At 41.0% G+C, this 26,967-nt stretch overlaps 1 protein-coding gene across 1 annotated transcript in view; it reads right to left on the reverse strand.

The window, feature by feature from the left end:
- Positions 1-26,967, reverse strand: part of LOC137781667 (mannosyl-oligosaccharide 1,2-alpha-mannosidase IA) — a 156,602-nt gene that overhangs the window by 35,024 nt on the left and 94,611 nt on the right. Inside the window, exon 4 of the mRNA XM_068570567.1 lies at positions 17,911-17,991. Coding sequence (XP_068426668.1) covers positions 17,911-17,991 — 81 coding nt within the window. The remainder of the gene's footprint in view (positions 1-17,910; positions 17,992-26,967) is intronic.

Genomic DNA, 26,967 nt, shown 5'->3' on the forward strand with positions numbered 1-26,967 from the left:
ACACCTGCCAGCTCACATTGCGAGCTCATGTCAGAAAGCACCACAGTGTTCATCAGCATGTGTGTGTGTGTGTGTGTGTGTGTGTGTGTGTGTGTGTGTGTGTGTGTGTGTGTCAGAAGGTCTGTCAGGGGCAGAGAAAGATGGAGAACGAGCGATGGAAAGGAATGCAAACGTTGTCTCTGGGTTAAGATTGTGGATGTAGGTCATTCGTCAAATAGTTGACTGAAGAAAGTTAATTATTAGAATGATTAATTATGAAAGCTACTATCTCAAAGCACAGTATCTGCTGTCTGTCCCAAGCACAGAGGATAGAGACGTAAATCCTTCACGTGGAATAGCGTGCAAAGGGAGTTTAAATGTACGACATCATCGTCTCTATTCTTAGCTTACTTTGTCTTGATTTTAGTGTTGTCGTTAATGCTGCAAATAACGATTACTTTTATCTCATTAAATGGAAGAAAATATATTGGCCATCACAATTTTAGTCTTAACCTAACATTACCATTAAGATAATCATAACAGCATTGCAGTGCCCAGCTGACTTCATTTCATCTCAAACTATTTATTTTTTTGCATTTCAGTTTCCTTTTTATATCGTTTAATCAATTCATTGATTTTGTTTTTCATCTTGCCGTCTTTTTCGTGTCTGCTTTGCAAGCTCAATGAGAATTAATTGAAGAAAATAGCCTTTAGTTCTGTATTTGTACGTCTGTAGAGGAGCGACAGGAAGGACGGTTGAAGCTTCAGACCGTTCAACTGCACCGCCACATTAACGGGCCCCCGATCAGCGGCCCCTGATGGAGCGATACCCGGGCCCCTCTCCCCGTGTTAATCAGACCCAGACCAGCTGGGAACCAAAGCCATGTACAATCTGCCCGCTGGACTGATGCTGCTCCACAAAAGAAACAAGGAGGAAGAGACCGATAAGAGTTATTGCTTCAGATTTGATCAATCCCTATTCTGCTTATCGATTTTGATCCTCATTCATTCCTGGTTCCAATATTTTTGCATGTCACTCGGGGCAGAAAATATATGTTGAAGGCAAAAAGTAACTTTATTTTCAGCCGGCTTGAGTTCAATAAACAGCATCACACACATTTCTATGATTCTGCAGTTATTCCTCATATGCATCTCTGCCAAAAAGCCCAATAAATGCTTCCCATTGAGGACAGGCCGTATTAAACAGGAAGTAAACAATCCTTTCTGCTCTGACACATGATTAATGCGGTGTTGAGTTTCTGTTAGCGTATGCGTGTTCAGACATATTGTAAAGCCAAATTTCTGCGCGCATTATTTTCCTTTTTGTTTGAGAAATATTTTTAACTTGCCTTCCCCCCAAATGTCATGCTGCCTAAATGGACAAACATGTACTTTGCTTTCTGTCCAAACACACGTAAACACATCTCCAACTTCCTGCCACATTAATGACAGTAAAGTTATTTCATGTCTCTGAGAAATAAACATCTTAAGCACTTTTCATTCATTAACTCTTTCTTTCTGTCTTTGTGTATTATTTAGACCAGATTAGATTTAATTGCGCAAGAAAAAAAACAGCTGAACACTTTCTGTTCCACAGAAATCAAATGGCTTTGTGAAATTTTGGCCACACTTTAAGGCACATAATCAGCACCTCATGTATGCATCGACACATGCAAAACTAAGGTACAAGGTCTTGTGTCATACGTCCTAACTTGTAAGAATGAATAAATGCAACAGCAAGCATGTTTTTTAACAATATCCCAGCTGTTAAATTAAAACTGAAGCCACAAATAATAGATTTTTCACTTCCGTCTTTCTTCCCACACGCAGGTTCTTTTTTTGGGCTTATGTGTGTGTGTGTAAAGGCTTTGTGTATTTCTGCCAGTTTGTATTTAGTCTATAGAGACACGTCAGCGTGCACATCCACGGTGCCATAATCTGAGCCCTCACTTTTAAGGTTCAATTTGTTTGCTTCACATTTGTACCCACAAAGCGTGACGTCTGCCACCTGGATACTGTCACCTGGTGATAAAATACCTTCCTGCAGAAAAAGAAGTTGTCCTACTTTCCAGAAAAGACCAGTTCTGGGATTTCAGCAGAGTAATACCTGATCCACACACCTCTCCACTTGGGAACAGGCTACACTGTTAACTTAAGCCTGCATGCATATTAACCAATATATCAAACTTCCTTTCACCCCGACAGTCAGAATGCAGTATAATCCCATTTCTAACCTTCTCAGAGTGATGGGTTCACTATCCCCGAGCCACTGCAGAGCGTGAATACAAAATCCTTTTTGTAAAGTCGGCATTCATCTTCACCTGTACATTATCGCAGACAGAAGGTAGCAGAATATCGTCTAATACGAATGTCATGCACATACGGCAGCACACTTCCTACAAGTACGAAGAGGATGGTTTCCAAGGCTTCAAAACGTCTGAACACGGACAGTAAATGACTGATATTCATGTTTTACCTGAGCAACTGCCGTTAAAATCTGCTTGTGGGAGGTTTACACCTCCCAGTTGGAAAAGGGCAGCTTGTATTGTGAGGCTTCCCAAGAGTAAACAATCAAACAAATGACCCACACGGCAAAATGAAGATATCTGCAAAGCCAATGATAAAAAAAGGACTATGCAAAGAAAAACAAGAAAAGGACAAATGAGGTCTGTATTTACATTAAACAAGCAATTTATACTTGAGAAGGCACTAAATACTGTCGACTTCACAAGGTTGAGTGTGATTAATGTTTGTAATGTTTACAAAGAAACCTTTTAGGCACAATGATTCATCAAAAATAAAACACAAAACATGAATAATGACATGATGGACACCAGCCAGCAATACATTGAAGCTAAATGAGGTTTGATTTTTGGTTGAGATTGAGAGAGGGGAGTGTGTTAGCTTGCAATATGTTGTACTTTGCACACACACTTACCATACAGACTAACAGCAGAAACACAGCACATAGCTCAAACTAGGCCTGCAACTAAAGATTTTTTAGTTATTGATTATTCGGCAAATTACTTTTGTGATGACTTGCTGTGATTGGTCTATATAATGGAAAAGACGGCCTTCACAGTCTCCTCAAGGGAACGTTTAACTCTTAAACACGTTCAGTTTGTTATCACACTATCTAAAGGAAAGTAGCAAATCAACACTTAAACAGATGAAAAGTTGACATTTTTGCAAGAAAAAAAATACTTCAATAGTTGCAAATTAAACGGTATAGCAAATGATGAATCAATTGTTTTAGCTCTACCTGAATACACTGCAGTACAGTGTGAGAACACAAACTAGGTCTTATCAATTGCAGGGACAGAATGGCTTCTATGCTTTTTATACTGATTTCCCAACACTGTGCAAGTGTTGTTTTTTCTGATTCACACCCGTGTGTGCAGCATGTGTCAGACCACAAGCTGTATGTAACTGTAAATGTGAAGCTGCAAATTGTTTTGAGAGAATACTGTACATGCGTTGTACACTACACCCCTTCCTTGGGATTATAAAGTACAGCGTGAACACACAGATATTGTATTTCCTGCATGACTAGGCAGGCAGACTGTAAGCCTCGACTGTGGCTTGTGACTGATGGGCGAATGGCTTTCCAAACCCCGGCACTGGCTGTTGCAGGGTTATAGTTGTAAAACACTCAGGATTGATTTTCTTTGAGCGTTTGCTTTTCCTAGGCAGGGCAGTTTTGCAGTCATTACAGTGTGATATGTGCTTGCCATAAGTAAATGTGTTCTCTGGCATCAATCAGACCTCGACCGTCGAGCTGTAACACAGGCAGCTCATGAGCCGTGCGACGCGAGCTGCATGTCCACAGCGGCGGCGGCGGCGGCGAGCCATCAGTCAACCGATGGCCACGCTCGGCCTCACCAAGACACGAACCGCACCGCGGGATTGTGAGTATTAAAAGCAAGAGAATCAAATCAAATAGATCAATTTGCGGTAGTGCCTGAGAGCGATCAATCGCAGTAGAAAAGTCTATTCTCTGATCTCATCCCTTCATCTAGGTGGACTGCGGCACCGCAGCAGATAACTGAGGTGACAGAAAAATACCAATGAGATTCATGTGAGCAGATAAAAAGAGCGTTGGAGAGGAACAATATTTAATTTACATAAACAGGAAACAGGATTATAATTTATGGCAGTGTCGAGGATGGAAGCTGTCTTTGAAAAAGCCCTGGAGAGGTTTCTGTGTGAATGGTTTTGCCTCGTGCAGCCACGAGGGACCGTGAACTCTGAGTCAAGAAAGGCTGATTGTAAAGATTGAAGGGGAGCAAGAGAACTGAGCGAGGACACACGTTTGTCCTGCTCCGTTCATCAGATTTTGTGCTTTGATTGGTTGTGTACAGTATGTGATCTTCAATGCCAGAGGGGGAGAACGGAGTGAGAGATTGAGAAAGCGAACTCTGTCAACCCAACACTAAGATTTATTAACTCCCCTTGCTAAAGGGAGGCTGTGAACACAGACTCTCCCTCAGGCCCGGGCGGGACGCTCCGTTTGCGTCCCCCCTTTCCTCAAACGCACTGTGAAGCGTAAATACCTCAGGTGGAGTTTGTGAGCCAACTCCTTTATCCCAGGGCAACCTCACGTCGTGTGCAGCTTAGAGTTACACCACTACTGGAGAACACAAAAGGGGGAGAGAGAAGCCATGCATTCAGCTGGCAGGGTCTTGGACCAATGCTACAAATAAAGAAAAAGAAGATAAAGCTGAAAAGAGGAAAATGGGCAGAAATGAGATAATAAAAAAAAAAAGGTAGAGAACTAAGGGGGAGAAAATAGACTTCGAGCGGAGACAACTCAATGTTGCAAGTCATGACCGCAACTTTGGAACAAACTCATTTTTTACACGAGACAGTATATCATCATTGCATCAGGAACCGTGTCTGGACACGTCCTTTTGATTGACGGGTGAAGGACATCTCAGCAGCGGCGAGACCGGGCTCCATTACTCGCACAGCGAGCAAAAGTACATGCACTGCAGCCGTAATGACACATTGAAGCCGGGGAACGGGCTATTTGTTGGTGAGGAAGAGCGAGGAGCAGTTGGCCCGACCCTGACAGCCGTTCATCCTCCCCAATCATCAGATCCGAGGGGAGTGCTTCCAAATCGCTGCTTGCTTGACTGCTAAGAGGCCCGGCTCATTAGCTAGTTGTGTTAAACTAAATATGAAGAAACAGATCAATTACCGCCTCCGCCTGGGATCAGGATAATGTTTTAATGTTTGAGTGTGTGTGCATGGGCGTTTCTCTCTATGTACCTGCGTGTGTGTTTGTATGTGTGTGTGTGTGTGCATTGGGGGCTGACGGCTCGCTGCTCCACACATGATCCTGCAGTCGTCTGTGGTAAAGATGTTAAGCCAATAATTTACCTGAGCTGTTACACAGACGTGGAGGTTCCTCCAGGGAACAAGTGAGTATGATAAATAATTGAATTTCCCCAGGCTGCGAATGAGGAGATTTCATTCATTATTTATTATCTAATTGATTACTGCAAGTAGGCTTTCTAACCTGTCCCACAATTAATGTGCTGCTTTTTATGTGCTCAATTAATGGCCACTGCAGCTTCATGAAAAACACACACTCAATTACATCTGGAATTGAAAAGCCGCGGCTGTTTGTGCCGTATCGCTGCACTGGGGACGGCACGCAGACATTATTCAGCCCAAATGGAATTCAATAAGACAGACTTAGTCTTCTAGGCAAAATTGGACGATTTTTCATATTGTTGACATGCTGCATCTGTGGCAATATTGTAGCTCAAGTCTTCCTCTTGACCGAAAATCCACTTTGAATCAACTTGGCTGTCAACAATCTTCGCAGTTCAGTACCAGCTTGTTTGTTGCGAGGCTGCGGCTGTCCTCTCTCCTGTTCAGACGCTCCTTTGTGGCACTGTGTGGATGTTTTTTGGGGTGCGGGACATCATATTCAATGTGCTGCTTCTTTCATATTTGGTGAAGAGTTATTGTTTTGGAGACAAACAATACATGCACACACACACACACACACACGCACAGACACACACACACACACACAGACACACACACAAACAAAGATGTGCAAATTCACGCTTGCACAAACATTTATCTTTCTCGCTCATATTTAGAGAGGCCGCCACCCAACCAATTCCACAGGGTCTTGATTTGAATAAAAAGCTGTTATGGCCAACATTGTCTGAATTCAAACTACCCTCTCGGTTGCCTGAGCTATGGTGTTTGTTTAGGCTTGCACAACAAGTGTAATCATTTCAAATTGCCATGTTTCTCGATTTCATTTCAGCTTCGACTAAACAATAGCAAACACTCCTGGCCAAACTTCAATACCCTGTTTGCTGTCCTAATTTCACACTTGATATTTGTTAGGCGTCTACACAACTCATCAACTCACTCTGAATTAAAAAAATATGAACAGACATGTTGGAAAATACAATACATTACAAGCATAAGTTATTCCGATACGGATATCTGAGTCTGAAATGCCTCCACAGCCTGAATCAAGTTAAAATATCATGCATCAGCTTATTTACTTGAGACTTCAACTGATCGCCAGGGTGCAAGAGTGAAACCTGAGCCAGAGCGGGAAAAATGTCAGCAATTTGGCAATATTCATTTGTTCATGCTTTACAAAAGATTTACCTGAGCCAGACCATACAATACCGATAGCATCAACACCGGGTTAGTAGTACACAACTTGCTATAAAATAATAATAACTGCTTCTTTTTTTTTTAACACACTGGTATGGCTCAAGTATCAGAAGCGGTGTGGGGAAAATGGGACCGCAATATGTCTAATACAAATGAAAGTAGACAAGCAGTGTAGGGTCGAACACATTCAGAGGCTGCAGCCTTCAAGTCTGCCATCGCTTCATAAACTCTGACCGCTAACAAGAACAGTTCTTTTGTTCTTCTTTATGTATTCGACCATAAATATGTAAACTACCTGATCTGCATGCGTCACTAAGTAATTTTACCGTAAACTACATGATCTGTATGCATCACCAAGTCTTTCAAGCTCTCCAGCAACAAATCAGCCACCAGTCCCACCACACACACACTCTCCATTTCCAGGAAGGCATTGATTGCAGCCAAAGTCACCGCGATCGATACTCTCACTGTTAAAAGCCAGCTCATTGACCCCTTAAATAATGCTGTAAAGTGTACTGAGGCAATAATGGGGCCGCTTTCACTAAATCTAATTCTTCTGTCTTTGAGCTTGGAAAAACATCTAAAAGCAATACTTGCCTCTGGTGAAATAGTAACACTTTCTAGGCTGTCAATCAAAAGCAGATATTGAAGTCTTGGATTGCTCAAATGTCTTCAGTTCATCCTTCCAGGCATGAAAAGACCCCTTTCTCCTTTAATTGCAGATGGACAGAGAGGAGCAGTGAAGCTTATAAATACAACCTTGGGACTGTGAGCTATGCAAAGTCTGCATGAAAAGGCCTGGATGCCACCAGACTGACATCATTAAGAACAGCCTAATGATCCCCTGGATTTAATTTGTTTGGCCTGGTCTTTACTGACTGGCGTGACTTGTGGAAAGGGAAAAAAAGCACACAAATTTCATCAGTTTCTCAGCAGGGCTTCTATTGAGGTTTGGACTCATTTGGACCTGTGCCAAAGCTCCTCCAGGCTGAGTCCAATTACTCCAGCAAGAATGTTATGTACCACTAAAATATGAAGACAAGAAGAGGGGCTCATGCAAAGAGAAAACTAATAGACTGATTGAGAGAAAGCGGAGACGCATCAATATGCAGAAAAGTGAAGTTCTTGTGTAATTTTTACTGCATAAAAACACTATTCCTGTTCTTCTTAATAATGTAATCCAAAGATTCACAGAAACGTATCCTACGAGACCCAGCATGGCTGCCAACAAGCTACGGTCTTATTTTTGAGTGACAGGTTCATTCAGTGAGTGAATTATTATTACACGGCTGTACAAGATATTATTAAATACGCGGGACACTCTGGTGCATAAAGGACAACATTTGAACAAGCTATAATACAAGATGTGTGAGCGGCTGGTTATGAGATGTTGTTCTAATCCAGTGCCTCTTAATTCCATAATTCAAGCGAAAGGTGTATAAGAGGAGTGGCGCACAGTTATTCTAACTCTGCACAAATGGGATTAGGTGTTTGTACACAGAGCAGAATGAGGGTTTGGGATGAGGAGCTTTCCTTTCACGACTAAGCCTGCAGCTGGAACGACAGCGGCAGGTTACCCTGCGATTATGATGATCCAGTTAGATCTAAGGAAATTTAATTTCCTCCAAGACCACTTTTCGGCTCTTCAGCAGAAGGACAACAAACAGCGAAAATGCAAAGGCAGCCGCTGCTCTCACACAGGCAGCAGACCACACGTACGGAGAGGCAATACAGGCACGCAGGAGCGAGTTTTGTAATTCATTCCCCCCCCCCCGAACACATTGTTAAAGCTATTGTAATACAGTATGCACTACCAGGCTTTGTGCAAATGTATTCCTGTTTTTATGGTGCAAAGCAAAACATTCCTAATTAGCTAACATTTGCAGAAGGCAAGCCTTGTGGTATAAAAAGAAACACGAGTGAGTTTGACATCGGGTATGTTGCAATTAGAAGGAAATGTCAGTTTAGAAGAATATAAAGTGCTAATGTGAAGGAAACTGTGTATTCCAATTAGGTCATAAAACCATCACTATTTAACTTATAGTACATCAACGGCTAGATTGCATATCCTTGTACTCAAAAGTCTTTTAGCTGGTATCGATCAGTTGCATGCAGCTCTGAAGCCAGATAAAACCAGTACTAAGTGCTGAGGCTGACGGAAACGTGACAAGTTTGCAGGAATGGACACCTTCAAATTTTGACCTGATGGTGGCGCTAATGGAAGCGTCAGGAGATCACCAATGTTGGTACAATGTATCCTGTATCTCCAATTTCAAACAGACTATATTTTTCCAATTTTCTATGCCTCTCAGCACGGCTTATGTAAGAGGCAGCCCAGTGCGATGGGGGATGGGGAGCTGGAAAAGGCACAGTACCCTTCAACTTGCAGGAGAGCATTCCCTTCTTTAAAGCGATCCTCTCCTTGCCCACTGATGAATATCAACACCCGCTGGACCACTGAGGCTCAGGTTTATTCAATTGGCTTCCCATATACAGTAACCGACTGCACCGTGGAAAAAGAATAAAATCACCTGGCATTAATTTATCTCCACTGGGACACACGGTCACAGCTGGGAGGATATCATATCTCTGTTGCTGTCTGCTGCAGTGGGTGATGGGAGGAAGATGAGTTGAAGCAGATAGGCACAGTGGGCTCTCATTGGCTGCTTAAGCTCAAACACAGGGGACGTTAGGCATAATCATACTTCAGTATGAATGCTGAACTGTATTAATTATGGTGCATGATTTTGAACAATAATTTGTTGAAAGAGGAAGTCCAAGAGATACCAGAGCAGGTCTAGAACTGAAACGCTATCGTGGACGACGTGCTGCATTAATCAGAGACAGAATTGAGGTGAGGAGACGTAACGCTGCATGCAGAGCAGCCTTTTAAACTCGGCCGAGCTACAAACCTGCAAGAAGGAAGAGACAAGAATACAAAAGTCCAGTTCCACCAAGCTGATAACAACAGATGAAAAGGATGTAATTGCACCCATGCTTCTGTAAAAACATAATTCAGATCACATGTTTTTGATTCCGTGGGACACAGCACACAGTCCGTGTTGCACGGCGTAGGTGCATAATACGGCCTGGCAGCTGACATTTGGTAATATGGAAGCCAGGGGCGAAGGGTGCAACTTCAGCGCAGTAGGAAAAGAGGTCAAATTAGGATGGAACATCACCAGAAGGTGTGGTGGGGCCTGGTATCATTCATGACTAAGCGAATGATCTTTTCCTTTAAAAGCACTCTGATGCCCCTGAGCCTGAGGTGCAGAATTCGCCATCGTGTACCATGTATGAAATTAATGTGAAATAAGATGTTTAGTGTTGTTTTGATACCATGTGAAATGTAATTGCTCAGAGATAGTCCACTGTCCCGTGATGATTCTGCTTCTTGTTAGATATCATTTGATTTGTATAATGTTTGGAACATTTTGAACGATGACCACCTGTGGGTCAGTCTCTATACTGAGAAAATGTCAAACATGCAGAGAAAAGCTTAGGCATCCCAAAAAAACAAAAATGCAATTTTGGTCCTGCCATACATCATAATGAAAACACAGCCCAGAGGGTTGAATATATATTTGCAATTTCAATATATCAATTTCACAACATTAAAAAAAAATGTATGATGCGTATATCATAATATAAACTTAAACTTTTTTTTAAAAAACTAATCTCTATTTAACTTTATCATTTGGAATTCAGCCGCATTGCTTCAAAAAAGGTCAGGGGACTTGGATATTTTTCTGGAGACGCTGCCGGAATGACTTCCTGCATATCAGCTTGAGATTGAGACAAGCTGATCGACATTCGCTGCATTGTGAATATCAACTTGTTCTGCACGTTGTTCTAAGCAGGAGAGTAAAGGTCAAATCCTTCAGTCTCAGGACAAACTGTGTTCCCGTTAAAACAAGCTGCACACACTGTAAACCAACATGACAACTGAATCTGCCTCGGCAACCAAAAGGTGCTGTGACAGAGAAAAAAAAGAAGAAAATAAACGTCAAAGTAGAAAACAGAGAAAGAAACTGTCATCTCTGATGGGAGTTTTCAATTGACTGCATATTTCTCGTCGTGATATGTGTAATGTTCATATTGTCTGTGTGTGAGCGCTGTCCTGTGTTATGACCTAAAATAAAACCATGTTTGGAGACAGAAATGGGTCATCCAAATTAGACAGAAAAACAACATTGACTAGAACAAAACACTATACCCCTCACTCACCATTCCCTCACAAAGAAACATATTTTAAATTGTGGTATATATACTGTGATGCCACTGGGACATAAATAAAGATTAAAGTTTATCCACTAAAGTAGATAACAAACCAACCTGGAATGTCACAGTACGTTGCAGCTCCAGTGCTTATACGTAGAAAAGGTTAGACTCGTGCCCTTTTCCTTCCAACAGTCACAGTTTCTCCCTCATCCCAGAAACAGGTAAAAATGGCGGTCGACTCAGAAGCAGGTGACGAGATGAGAAAAGTGTTTATTTCCTCCCAAGGGGAACCAGGGTAGAATTTTAATTCTCAGAAAACATATGCCTTGATTTGCGCAGCGGTGTGAAGATTATTTTTAGAACAAGGGCTTTGACCTTTCTTTGTTGGCGTGACAGCCGGGTAAAATGAGGTCCATAATATGGCTGCCACCAATTATACATAATACATATACTCCTCTCTATTTACAGTATGTCTTTCTCCTTTTTCCTCTCATTTATGTTCCCACTCCCCCCTCATCTCTCTCTCTGGCTTAGCATTTGTCTTTCTTCTCCTTTCTTTGTTTGTGCATGCTTTCCCCTTCCGCCTCTCCACTTGCTTCTCATGACTCTCCTCCCCATCTGTCTGTCTTAATGAAGTCTATTGACGCACTGAATAACTGTTAACGCAACAACAGACTAACTCTTGCTTCATATTCTGTATACGTCCTAAGCTGTAGTCAGTTTTTGGCTATGTGTAAATAAAACATATGCATGTGCACCGACATGTCTGTCATATACAGAGGGGCTGACAGCTGTCTAGCATTACCTGCTGCCGGTTCCTGCTTCTCAGAACAGGTGAACTGCAGTTGCAAGCTAGAGTAGAGAAAAATATGAATAAAAATTGCCCTGACTGATAGATTGTCATTGGCCAAACAATCAGCAGTCAGTACCCGGGAACTCTTAAAAGACCAATCTTCATCTTTTGGCAAAGTATGTTATGAATTCAGAGTTTTTCCCCCTAGTATTTTCTGTTTTCCCTTCCTCTTCCACAGCAATTCAAGGTTTAGAGTCTTGCCCAAGGACGCTTTGACACGAGGAGCTGGGGATCTAACCATCAATCTTGTGATTAATGGACGTTTCGCTCTACCTGCTGAGCCACAGCTGCCTCGTATTATTCAAGTTGTTGGCTGAATATCTATTTCAATGCCATGCATGCTGGTACTGAAGATGACATACACTGCCAAGCCAAAAAAAAGACGCCACCAAAAAAAAAAGGTCACACACTAATATTTCGTTGGACCGCCTTTGATTAGCTTTGATTACGGCACACATTCGGTGTGGCATTGTTTCGATAGTCTTCTGCAATGTCACAAGATTTATTTCCATCCAGTGTTGCATTCATTTCTCACCAAGATCTTGTATTGATGATGGTAGAGTCTGACCGCTGCGCAAAGCCTTCTCCAGCACATCTCAATGATTCTCAATGGGGTTAAGGTCTGGACTCCATGTGTGCGAATGATGTCTCATGCACCCTGAACCACTCTTTCACAATTTGAGCCCGATGGATCCTGGCATTGTCATCTTGGAATATGACCGTGCCATCAGGGAAGAAAAATCCATTGATGGAATAACCTGGTGATTGCTGAACCTGGTCGTTGCTGAACCTAGACCTGAGCAACTGCAGCAACCCCAGATCACAGCACTGCCCCCACAGGCTGGTACAGCAGGCAGTAGTAGTTGAATCCAGGTGGCGACTTTATTTTGGGCCAGGCAGTGTATTTGCACAACAGAAAACTGCGGCATTTGACAAAAAGTTATTTCTTTATAAAGATTAAACAGAATGGATTTGGAAGGTGGTGCAGCTTGAGGGACATCTGCAAGTAAATGTCTCTTCGCTTTAAAACCGTTGCGTAGTTTAACGCGCAACAATATTCATGCAACAGTACTTTGTAAGTTTGTCCAAATTTCCATACTGAAAATATACCAATAACCTCTGTCTCTACAACTTCTATACTGAACACTTCCATTATTTCCCCCTATGCATCTAAACAGCTTAGAGAAGCATTGTCATAAAAACTGTGGAAAAATCTGACAGTGTTATTACATTAACAATGCAGTGGAAATCAAATGTTATTGTAATGGAAATACAGTTTATTCAAAATAATTATGTCTTCATTTTACACAAGAGGATTTTTCTCTTTCTGTCCTATAAAACTTTCAACGTCTGTATCTCCCGAAAAGTAGCCAATATAAAATTAGATAAATTAGTTTTCTTGAACCCTTTGTCCCTCCCCACCGAGGAATACTACTTATGGCATCTTCCACTCCTTCATATCTTCCATACGCTGTTCCTTCCCTCTCCTCCTGCCACTCTGTATCACCTCCTTATACACTCTCACATTTGCTGATGAGCATATGACCGCACGTCTTCTTTTTCTCACCTTTCCTGATCCCTCGCTCCTTCTCCCACTTCATCTCTCTTCATCTCTTCCTCTCACTGATGAGCTTATGAACACACGTTTGTCTTCTCCTCTGCCGGCTGCTGCCTCCCTCTTTCTCTGCTGCTTCAGCTCAGCCCACGAGCAATTTTCACACAAGGCTGATTAAATTCACCCCCTTTTCCTTTCTCCCTCCACGGTTCTCTGTTCTCGCTAAGGGATGGGATGACACAAGGTCTCACCACCACAGACATCTATATGCATATAAATGGACACTTACAAATGAAACGCACACCGAGGACTGCATGTCGGCATGCAGTTGAGAAATTGAGGTTGAGTTTACATACTGTACACACATGCATGTTCTTATATGGAGGTGAAGAAAGGGGCTAATAGAATATATGCAAAAGCACCTGAAAACATGCACTCATGCTAATACACATGTACACATGGAGAGCCATACTGAACCAGTATTTCAAACATAAGAAAGGCTCTATGATAAGAGCACAGCTTCTTAAGACAGGGATGGGGATAGATGCATCTATTGCTTAGTACATGACAAATGAACTGAATTGAAATACACGTAAAAAGAAATCTGTATCAGCGTATTTTTTGTATCAAAACTCTGTAAAGAGAGATCGTCAGGTGCGCCCTTGGAAAATGTTCAATTTTACTTAATCGGTCCAAAAAAATATTATTTAGTTGCCGCAAATAATTTTCCATTGTTGAGCGTCCGAGCCAGCAATATAGTGGCTGGCCTAGTAATGAAATACTCTTTTATGACAATAGGTAGCGCAAAAATTGACTTAGCATATATGATGTAATATGCTACAATGTGACGTTTTGCAACTTTTTTGGTCGTTGAAAATGTGCCGCAGCTGAAAAAAGGTTGAAAAACACTGGCTTAGGCTAACTGGATAGCCACAGCGTTCATATACAACTTCACTACACTGTTTGTGGACGTGTTGGCTAACATGAGCAACATGAAGAGAGAGAGAGAGAGAGAGAGAGAGAGAGAGAGAGAGAGAGAGAGAGAGAGAGAGAGAGAGAGAGAGAGAGAGAGAGAGAGAGAGTGAGTGAGTGAGTGAGTGAGTGGACATGGGGAGAAATGTGTGTTTGGATATCAGTGGGCAAAAACCTTATGTTTTAAACTGCCTCTTTGTCACGGCAGCGTGGGCGGTACGCACGCTGATGACTTTTGCCGGCAGGTGAGCGGGGAGCTACGGGCGCACACAGCAGAGGGAATATCTGCAAATTTCCTTTTATCTCTCCTTCATCCTCCACCTAATATCCCTTTTTCCTATGTGTCATTGTTATTTTCCTCTGTGGCTCAGTATTGCTTGAAACTCTAAGCCTGGCCCTGTTTCGTCGGTCAAATTGAATGCCAAAGATTAACAATTAAACAATGAATCAAAAGACAATTAACAGAGAAGTTGGTAATGCAGCCTTCAGGTATCAATAAATAGCCATACAGGTGGGCTCATCACAGAAGGACACTTGCATCTAACACCTGCAGTACTGTAATTGCCTCTTCTGTTAGGGCCGTTCGGCTGGGCCAGGAGTGTGTGACGGTGAAAGATGAAAGAGCATCAAAAGAAGCTGCGGCCAGACTCGATTGAACAAGACGTTTAACTTGAGGACATAAAGACTAACCATGATCCTCCTGGGGCCCCATGAAAACACATATATAAATAGTACACACACACACAGTCAAAACAACAGGAGGTTATTAATAGTCAGGTGTTGCTCCAGTTCTGCTTCAAGCACTTCACCGGCAAAACTGCATCCCGCGAGGAGCCATAATCAGCACCCGTTGGCTCCCCAGCAATCATTTACAGAGGCACCAGCTGCCCAATGTCCTCTGGTCAAACTGGATGCACAATCTCGTAATAGTCTTCCACAGTGTATCTCGGTTGATTTAAGTCTCTGCAGCAGCGACAGACCTTCAATCTGTCGGTTTTATCATTCGGATGGAGCAGCAGACTCTGAGGAAAAGACCCTAATGGGAGAGTGTGGGAGAGGAGGGATGATGGGAGGATGGGGGGGGGGGGCTGCTGGGATCAGGTAGCTATAAATCTGTCTCTCAGGGACCCTTCAAAAAAGGCGCACAAGTGAGCCTTGTGATGGATAACCCTGCCGGGGTAAAGGGTATTGATACATCCGTCTGACGACTGAGACGCTGTGCTCCATCTCATAAGAAAGATGGAGCACAACGTACTGAAAGTCCAAACGCAAAGACTAGGCCGGCCGACAGTTGTCTGAGCAAAACTTTGTGAGCAACAGAGATGATGGAAACTCTAATAACCACCACAATAATGTCTCCAGTGTGGTGAAAGGGAGAATGATTTATTGAGGTTGCTTTTACCCATTTGATTCAGTTCAAATCCACTTTGCAGCATTTCCCCGTTTGCGGGTGTGGTGCTTGTAAACTCAGATTAAACTATATGTTCACATGATATAAGATCATTTGGTAACAATGTTGACATGTGGGCATTCCTGCACTGTGATTCCCTAATTGATCAGAAAGTGAGTATAAATAGAGGCGTAATGAGCTTGTGACCTACTCTGTGTGTTTTAGCTGTTTCCCAATACAGATTTAATGAAATGTAGCAATCATACAATCATCCCTGTCATATTACGGTGCAAAATTGTCTTCCATTCTCCTTCTACCTGTTTGTCACCATTTACGACATCAAAATCCAACTACAGTCACAACCAACGAGTCAGTTCTCGTTGTTCAACACCACAGAAGATGATACACACACACAAAGACCTTGAAGAATTTGATTTCCTGACATTTACCTGTCAATGCATATGGCTTCATTTTTACTCTTTTATTTGTTGGCAATAATCCGGTAGAATCACAAACTGGACCAGAAGTAAAAGGCAGCAGTGTATAATGTAATCCTTGCTAAACTATGTAAAGGTGTTAAAGGGTAGCTGCTCTTTCTCTTCAACAGGTTTTCTTCACTCAGACTATTTGGCACTAATGTCCTTGTGTGACAGCGAGATAAAGCAAACTTTATGGACAACACACTGTTTCTTTGCACGCACATACATTCCTATTAGAGCATGTCATTATCTTTGCCATCTAAAGAACTTTCCATGGCTCAGTGAATAAAATAAAAGAACATTTCTTCGCATGGCATTACTGGCACGCGAATGTGGGATAATGGATTCAACAATATATTCTGCTCCAGTAATGTAGTCACATTTCACTCATCCGGCATTGGTGGTGAATGTAATGCTGCTCTCCCTTCAACTCGCTCGGCTTGCAAATCAATGTCCATTAAACCGACTTGAGTGTTTATATGTCACTGAATCCTCTTTACATTAATTCTGCTTCGTCACAGTTTTTAGCCTCTTCGACTGAGTGCCGTTCAAAACATTACAGCCGCGGCGAGTACGCTGAGTGTACGCTCCGGGAGGCTGCTCCGGGCGGATGCTCATTAGGCTGACACGTCGGCCTCCACAATGCATTGATAATGAACTGGACCCATTTGTGCTGTGTGGTTATCACAGGCCATTTTCAAAACTCTATTTATGCAGCCAAGGCTTCCAGGATGTTCATTCGTCTCTTCTGACAAGGACGAGCTTCACGCTCATAAAAGTTTCAAAGCTTCACACCTGGTTGCTGTCAATTGTAACCACAGCCCTTCGCACTTCATTGTGGCCGCTGCGGCTTCTTCAAGGACACATTCTTCAAACAGAGAAGAGCGATTCTCATTCACTCACAAAGGATTTGACCCAATGACCCTCTGAGTATTATTACTTTGTTACTATTGTAATTCAACGATAATGCAATGACAGCAGATATATATATATATATATATATATATATATATATATATATATATATATATATATATATATATATATACACATATACTTTGGGCTGATTATTAAGTGTTTTTGACTTTTCTTTTAACTTTCTAAGATGGAGCAATATACCCACGAAATAAGGTAGAGAATACTCACATTGAAAAAACTCAAATCAAATAAAAAGGTCTGGTAACAAGCCTGTTATTTTAAATTCTTAAATGACTTAACTGTCATGCATGTTCTACTAACTGACCCTTGTTCTCCTGCACCTCTTTCAGACAGAGTTACAAAATGTTTTCCCCAAATCTGTACACCCATTTCAGATGTTTTGCTTTGAGCCATTTCCTCAATGTTACTGAACATAACACATGAAGTTCTTGGATAACTACCAATAAGACGAGGCTGAGGAGGCTTAGGAAGCCTCTCGGAGAAGGAAGAGTATTTCAACACGCTTTGTTGTTGCAGTTGGGGACAAATTGCGACAAAAATAAAGCCAGAAAGAAAAAGTGAATTGATTTACAGAGCATCGTATATTCTCAGTTGTCTCAACAGTGTGATCTTGAGCTTCCCTCCATCATCAGAGTACAGAAAATAATTTTGCTCAGGAATATCGCGTTACTTTTTTTTAATTCAGCTAGCTGGAAAAAAAAATGACAGCAACTGGCTAAAGAAAAATTATACAATACTTAACGTGGCACACATGAAGTTGCACCCATCGGCAAGCCTGCTCATCATTCAAACGGCGGCGATGGTTGGGGATAAAGGAAGCCGCAGATCTCCCCAGAGCTGAGGGATAACAGACATCTATTAATCTTACCTCCTCTCCTGTCAGGTAGTACGCCGCCAGCAAGCCGCCAACGTAACGGATGTTCACCTCAAAGAGGGACGCCTCACCGTTCTGTTGAAGCAAGAAAGAGATCAAATTGTTAACTGTCATTTTCAGCAAAGGCCTCAGTCAGCGGTAAAGCGGCACAGTGGGGTTTATGGGAAAGTTATAACATTGTAGTCCACATAAACAGTTAAAATTACTTAGACGTGAGTTTTTGTAGTAAATGTATTAAATAACTGTGACAGCTGATAGACTAACTGCCCTTTGAGACCCCTTGAGCTGCATTCTCCTGTAAACTGTGAAATCTCTGTGAATCAATTAAAAATTAAAAGACAACCTACACAGTATCACTGTGACTAACGTATTAAGAAGAAAAAAAGGAGAATTAACATTATGTTATACAGAAAATACTCAGTTGAATGTTGAGAACATTTGGTGCTTTAACTGTTCGGAGGAGGAAAACAGGAGAAAAAAACTAAATAGTACGCATCACATTTCTCCTACTTATTTCCCAAAGAACCAGAGGTGCTCAGTGATAGATTACACATTTGATTACACCCGTGGAGAGAACAGAGAAGAAAAAAAAACAGATCAAAAAACACCGTAAAAAAATATCTTTTTAAGATCTTTTAGTTTGAATCCATCTGAAGGCTCAACAGCTACGTCTGAAAAAGATGAGCAACCATAGTTCTACCAACTAAGGTGCTGATTGGAGATGTTTTTTCACAGAGCAACACCAGACTAGTATAGTGAGAGGTGGGTGGTGACTCAGAGGTGTGAAACTAGGCCCTGGGCAATAATGGCAGCACATTGATGAGCCAACTTTGTTTCTGGACACAGGATACTGGTATGTAGCTAGTGTTAGTATTGAGTAGTCACACAATACCAAACACGCAGTACTTAAAGGACACAGATGGCAAAACTCATGAGTACATTCAAAAAAAGTGTTGAAATACGTGTCATGAAAAAACCCTAATTAATTCTAAATGTTAAAAAAATACATTACAGAACTATTTTCAGATGACTTAAAACTTGAATTCTCAAATATTTTTATTTACTCTCCGGAGACGAGTTTGAAGTGTTTCACTGAGAAAAGCTTGACAACGATTGAAAGAAAGTAGAAAAGATAATGACCGAACTAAAAAGAGCAACTCAAAGCAGTTTATTAGTGAGTATCAGTGTATTTCCAGCCGTCTGTTTTATATGTATTTCTGAATACGAAAAAGTCAAAATATTGCATCTTGCAATTAAGTTTTTACGCTTGACTGAGGTGAGAAAGTTTGTGCATCAATAGAAACAAAATGAGACAATCCTACTTCCATCGCGCTTCCCAAACCGTTTCGTTAGTTTGAGGTTTGACTGCGGCTCTTTCGATTCAGTCATCTCGCAGTATCTTCTTCTGTAAAGATTTAATGGCACCTGACTGGAGAATTATCTTGATGAGCCCAAATGTCAATATTATAATTTTTCACTGATTCCCTGGGAAGCCGGTTAAAATTTGCACTGCATTTGGATGAAAGCTTGATGTTACGCTAAATACATCATGGCAGATACAAGAGTACAGTTAATTGTAACCGACCTGTTTTTGTTCATGGTGGGAGACATTGCCTTTACTTGTTATATGTTTAGCAAGTCTGTCTTTCAACTACTGTACGAAAAAACTGAAGATACCTGTGAGTATTTTCTACATGAAACAAGAGGTAACACTGAATGTGTTTAAATATATCACCATAATTATTACCGCTTACAGGAGCTCAAGGTTGAAGTTGTTTGGAGCTCTTGGAGACCCATTGAGAAGGCAATTGCTATCTCAAGTGTGGATGATAAGGAAATTGTAATTGGGTGCCAGAGAGGGCAATTCGCTGCACTCTGAAGAATAGCATAGGGTTGGGGAGTCACTGGCATGTGTGTGTGTGTGTGTGTATAAAACTTTTGAACATTAGTGTATACATAGATAAATATATACACACATACATATATAAATAAACATTGGAATATATTTATATACACACATGTTTATACGTATGTATAAAAATGAATAAATATGTTTATATATATATATATATAAATAAATACAATATTTAATATATATATATACATATATATATATATATATATATATATATATATATATATATATACATATATATATATATATATATATATATATACATATATATATATATTAAATATATATATGTATATATATATATATATATATATTATATATATATATATATATAATATATACATATTATACGGGGCTCATACATATATATATATGTATATATATATATATGTGACCCTCTGAGTATTATTACTTTGTTACTATTGTAATTCAACGATAATGCAATGACAGCAGATATATATATATATATATATATATATATATATATATATATATATATATATATATATATATATTGCAATAACACTTGGTTTATTGTGGCATTAAATATGAAATCAGGGCGCTTCAGAGGTGCTGTAGGTGCATTTTGGTATCTTGGCACAGAGCCTGACTCCGTTTCCCCCTCATTCCAGTCTTAATGAGAAGCTGAGCTAACCACCTGCTGGCTCCAGCTGGATGTGTGTTGTACAGACATGACAGTGGTATCAATCTTCTCCTGTAACTCTTGGCATACATGAGAATAAACATATTTCCTGCCCGAAATGTCAAACTATTCCATAGACGCGCATTGTCCTTGTTATGCGTTATGGAGCTTTATAAATCAGGTGATAACAGCAGGACTGCTTTACAACCACGGTGCTGGCTCCATCCCTGAAGTCAGCACACTGGTGACACTTCTTGAGACAAAGCACTGACGCCTCTGGCAGGCCAGCTGAGCTGTCTTGCCAACCCTGAAACGAGTGGCCCGTTCGGTAATGGCAATACGATGGCAGTGATTAGGAATGGACTGTCTATTTATCACCAGGGACAGTGGCACTCAGCGAGACAGGCAGGAGATACAGTGTGGGGGGACAAGTAATGCTGACAAAGGTTCTGCTCACCATACTTTTACTTCCTGGTACAGGGCCAATACATCAAGTTTAAAATGAAAGCCGATGCACTGAAGATCCCACAAGGTGCATTCAGATAAGAACAGCACCACAGGCACACTTCCTATAAAAGGGTGTTGTTGACTTTTGCATTTTTAATCCGATTTATTTTTCACATTGTTTCTGAGAAAATGGGGCAACCGTTTGGATTTGCATCTCCATTAAATCAACAAAAAGTCCCGGGGCTCAGAAAAAGCACACAAAAAACAACACAACTTGAACTCTCGCTGACATCGATCGATTCAACCATCACATCACAAGCAAGATATTGAGATTAAAAACAATATCAAGATTCTCCGAGAGGCTGTTTACAAATGCTGCATTTACCTGCACAGAAGGTGAAGCTGAATAAAGCACAGTAGATTAGATTTGGCTCTGACGAGTTTAACCGGGTTATCCAGTTTGTGTATTTGTCCAAAACAAAAGCACTTTAATTTGTTTCTTTTCATTGTCCAAGTTTAATTTACAATATATAACTTTTCAAAGTTATTAGGGCTGTGCACTTCAGCTGGTAATTGGAAAAACACATCTGGCTCATTTAAAAAACTGGAATATCGTAATGTATATTTTTATTCTCATAATTCAAATAACGCAGCGACAAAAAGGGGGAAAGCTAAAATGCATTATTTCATTCCAGTCGCAGTGATTAATGAAGTTTCTCAAAATGTATGGTAAAACGGATGCTTTCATCAGGCTGAAAACACAAAGTGATATTCCTGATGAAAAAAGGAAGAAAATCAATATAGAGAAGATCAAATACAATTGTGTGAAATGTCAACATGAATAATTCAGTTTCTTTTATTGTGCTATTGATCAACCATTTCCCTTACTCAAGTCTTAATGTGACTGGTGGTGTCATCTCAGTTCAATTCAGTTTGATGCCGTTTTAGACTTCATTTAAAAGTTGTATGTTTAATTTTTCTACATATAAATTATAGATGAATTAGAAGAAACTCAAAAGTGGTTCTCTTAAACCGCTCTTTCCCCAAAAAAAAAGCAAGAGTGAAAGTTATCCTCTCCCACCAAGAGAATAAATGCAGCATCACAGAGTTCAATCTGGCTGTGCTTCTGCTCCTTGAGGCCCATTTAAGCACAGTGCAGCAAGCATGACAAAGAAATCAGGTATAGTGAATAACACCTGTTTTTTTACTCTTTTTTCCTTGTCTCTCTTCACGGTGCTCAAGCTGAGGACCTAATTAGGAAGCAACACAAGGTTGTCAGAGTAAACACAAAAGCGCGAAACCACCTCTGCCAGTAAGAGGAAAACAAGACTTTCTGAAGGATGATTACTCAACAGCAAGAACAAATCTGCATTGCAATTTACAGCTTAAAAGTGCAAACAGCCTCTTACTTACACAAATATATTCGTAATGAAGCTCTGAGAATGTGTATCTTCTGTGTCACCTTGCTCAGAGCATGGACACTTTTACACCAAACTTCTATATTTCACTGAAACGGACCCTGGCGCCAACTAATTCAACTAAGGCCTTTTCCGAGTGAACCAAGAATAAATTCATGTTCTGGTTTTGGACAGCGTTCAGAAAGAGTCAATCAATCTGTGCGTGTATGTAAATCCTTTTGTAACCAGGAGAATGAGACAGTAAAAAACTGTTAAAATGGTGGTCTGCTGTGCTTGTACCCTACTTTGTGTCAGTTAGAGTCACAAACCTGGACCAGAACTAAAATACAACCCATGATACATGTTTTGTTCAAATGAACCGAATGCAGGTGTGCAATAAAAAAAAGAAAAGGAAAGTACATCACTTGAAGGAAAATAGTCTCAAACTAAGCATGCAACTGGATACCGCACTTCAGGTATTTAAAATTTGCAAAAATTAGCATTTTAATTGTTTAACATAATGTAATTGCTGTGCAGGAGGAGCCACGGTAGAAAAAGAACATTAATTAATGAGTCTAATGACTCGTTGGGTACATTGCCGTCGTACCTTGTAAGTGTTCTGCTTCACCGGCGCCACGCAACGCTTCTGACAGTGTTTGATGCTCGTTTCACTGTTGATGAGTATTCAACAGACATCAACAGCCGTGGCAAAGATTGTCATCGGACTCGGCCCAGATTTGCCTGGGACATGAGCCTGATTGGCATGGCTGCCGTGCCGCTGTGTGCCAAGGAGCCGAGAGGACTGCTGCCCAGTGGTGTGTCCTGCTCAGACGCTAATGTAATGATTTACTGCTAATAAAGAGGCATCATTGTCACTGCGCAAGAAGACTCGATCCAGGTTTTTTAAAAGTGTCCAACATTTCAAAAGCCAAATTAGCCTAATGTGACAGAAGAAAAAAAAAAAATCGAAAAAAAAAACTCAGATGAGCCACTGATAAAAAAATTAAGTAGATGATTGCCACGCCGACCAAAGCTGGTGATTCACACTTAAGGCTGTGATTTAACTTAACATCGCTAATTAAACATGGAAAAATCATGAAAGGGACCAATTAGATCCAGCAACTCTAATCTCTGTCAGTCTAGCATGCGGCACACCCGAAGCTGCTGCCTCTGCTCAGAGGAGTTCCCCCAAGGCGGCTCGTCTCCTCCCAGCTACTTTCACGACGGAAAGCTATGGCTGTTTTTCCTTTTCTTTTTTTACAGTACAGTAATTACGGTCTTGATCAGCAGCCAAGCTGCGAGAGCAGTCTCCAACATTAGCGTTAATGACCACTAACCTCTGGAGCATGCTTAACAGTCTTCTTTGATGGAGAAGGGAGCGTATAACTTCATGCATACATGAAAAAGGGGTCCTCACAAAAAATGAGCCCACACAGCTATGTTTAACTTCGCTGTAAAAAAGCGGGCGATACGATATTATTAAATTGCTTGATCAGAGTTCAAATACACTGGACTACATGTGTGGAGGCAAATTACATAATTGTGTTCATGGATATTTTAATTTTCAAGATTGCTTTAAAAAAAAAAATACTGTTGTTAAAAGTGGCTTATTGAACAGAGTTAATGTCTTTTTTTTCATTCTTTCGTCATTACAGTATATGAGCAGGTTCCAAGCGACTGACTCATTTCTCTTGGCAAATAAAATAAATCATTCAACTAATCAAAAAGAGCTTGTGCTGCCATCAGGGAGAAGCCCCTTTTAATTGAAGTCTTGTCTCTTTTTCTGAAGCCGTCATCCGTGGCGGTAATTTGAAATGGAAAGTGACTGTTTCAGATTTTTTAAATAGCATTTTAACTGACAGACATTAGACGGTAATGGATATCAGTTGCGATACATCAAGCTCTTTTTCTTTTATTTGACTGCTCCACTCTTGTTACATTCCCATGATGCATCTTTGCAAGCTGGGGGTAGACGCTTCAGTGAACACCTATTCCCATTCTAGACCAATAAAGCCGTAATGAATGGTCCAAGCAGAGAGGCATTAAGATAAACCATCAGCTAATGGTTCGAATCTCATCAGGTAATGATTTACATTTTATTTCTTTGATAACACTTATCTTTTAAAATCTGGTAGTTAATCAGTGGCTTATGTCTGCTATGTCACCAAGGACATAATGTAAACATCTCCACTAAATGCATTAAACTGTAGATTAGGAGCCTGGTGAATAATTAATCAAATATGCAAGAGTGATAAATGATAGCCGAATTACAACCCAGCCCATCACCGCTCAATCTTTTCCCTTCACATCATCGAGAAAATGTGCTGATCTGCATCTGTCTATTTCCAGAGTCTCGTCCTTTGATGCTCTTTCTATGCATCCACAAACAAACACGCATGCAAAATCCAAAGAGCGGCGTACTGAGCACAGGTCTCTGTGCTCTCCTGGGGTTTTGCAGCAGCTCCCCACCGAGCCCTCTATGATAATGCTCAGGTCTCATGGGACTCCACTCTCACTCGCCGTTATTATTATTCAGCCCGCTGCAGTCCATCTTCCCTCTTACTGACTGTGTGTAACTCGGAGCCGCCATCTCTCATCACAGGCCTCCCACTGTATTTGGCCTTGCTGACTGAGCCACATCCTTCACTTTGTCTGAGCGGCACCGCAGGACGCTTGCTCCCAAACTGCCGCGAGTAAAGAGAGGCACTTGAGCTGCCTGATGTCCCGCCGTGGTCAGGTTGTTGTATTAAATGCTCCGTTATGTCGTCAAAGTAGTTAACTGAGCTAATTAATGCATCGATTATAAACATTTGTTTCAATGTACTTGTCTTCATGTAACTTCAACGGTGCAAGAATGAAACGTTCATTTGCAGATTTATGCGCGAAGGTGCTCCAAAATCAAATCCCCTCATTTTCTTAATATGAGGTTCCTGTGGTGAATCGAGAAAGTTCCTATTATGTTTTATGTAACGACCATTAGTTGTTGAATGCTTTAGCCCAAAGAAATGTTAGAAAGTAGTGAAATATGCCCGGAACTTATTTCCCAGAGCCCAAGGTGATTCAGGGAATAATATTTTGCAGATTCTTCCCTCCGAGACGCCGCGGTCATAAAGAGTTAATTCTGAAGGTCAAAAAACGTCACTCAAGACATTTTCACGGCTGACTTCTGGCGTTGGCCTAAAGTCATTCATTGAAATTCTGCAATATTTTTATGTCTGATTATGCTTTTATCAGATAGAGTCCACGGGGGAAAAATGCAATAATTATGTCAAAAAAGTTGGTAAATAACAAAGGATGAAAAACACACATCCAAAATGTCCTCTGCCTTCTCCACTCTGAGACAGACACTAGCTCAGCTCGACATCATCCCCGGGGCACGGCGTTTTCACTGAAGAATCTTCCAACACCGTAAAATTACAGTTTTCCTCAGACGCCTGCATGACTGGGAGCAAGTCGTGTCTCGTTTAGCGCAGACATGAGGTCATTAGGGGTCAAAAAACTGCTTCCCAGTGGTAATCAACAACCTCTCGGTCCTCTCGTTTACGAGCTTTTGCCACGCCATACTGTCCTCAAACATGAGCGTACATTTAAAAAGCAATGCATTAACAACTCACTGCAAGCTTTGAGATTCAAAACATGGGCGAGAATGTCTTGACACTGAATATCCGCTTTTCAAATGTTAAAAACAGTATCATGGAAAAATCTGACTATGTTTGGTTGCTTAAAATATTTTAGGAATAATCCAACACATGCCCTTGATATTTGCCTGAGGCATATGCAAAGTTGAACTGAGTCAACAATTATGCTCAAAATAGTTGCAAGTACATTTCTCTCCATTTCCAGCGATGTTGTGCATGTGTGTTGCGGTTCAGTACACACAGTGAACTGTTTATAGTTGGTGAAATGCTGCCGGCAATCTCCGAGACAATTTGATGAAGTTCCTCTTCCTCACAAGTCTACGCTCTCACCAAACTTTCACTGCTCTGTGAAAGGAGTGTGTCTTGTGAGCTCTTTCTGGCCTCTGGGCCCAGCATCCTTCTGAGTTTGAACAGAATACAAGCAACAACAATGAGCTGTGTCTGCGCTCATTCTACCAAAAAGTCAATTGCATCTGGATTATAACAGGACAGATATGCTTGAGCTATTTTCAATCGACATGATTTATCTTGTTGCAAACTTCATTTGACTGTAATGAAATTGAGAGCCTCAAACTTCTTCGGGCATAAGCTGACAGATGTGCTGCACAGGGAAGCTTTGAGAGATTGCTTTTTTTTTTGTCTACTCTGGGATTTTGCAGAGGTGAACCAAAGTTTCCAGAAAATACTCTGATATTCTGCTTCATTCTGCTGCCAACACAGCCCCTACTGCGCTTTCCTTCTTCCTTCAGCACCGCCGAGCTCACAGAAAGTGACCAAAACAGCAAGTGAATGTCACATTGACGATGGTAACGTGGCGATGTGACGTACATAGCACGTAAAATGTTGTCCATCTTGGTGGTTGGCGTGCTAATTTTTGCTACTTGATGATGGAAAGACTATATGGACACAGGGGTGACTAAAGAGACACGGATGTCTATACTACATTTTTGGCCAATCCAACACAACAAACTGTGTTGTGCTTACACAACCTCACTACTGCATTGCCCACGG

Source organism: Clinocottus analis, unplaced genomic scaffold (genome assembly GCF_023055335.1).
Source record: "Clinocottus analis isolate CAN_PGR_092001 unplaced genomic scaffold, fCliAna1.0.p SCAF_9, whole genome shotgun sequence".
NCBI classification, from domain to species: domain Eukaryota; kingdom Metazoa; phylum Chordata; class Actinopteri; order Perciformes; family Cottidae; genus Clinocottus; species Clinocottus analis.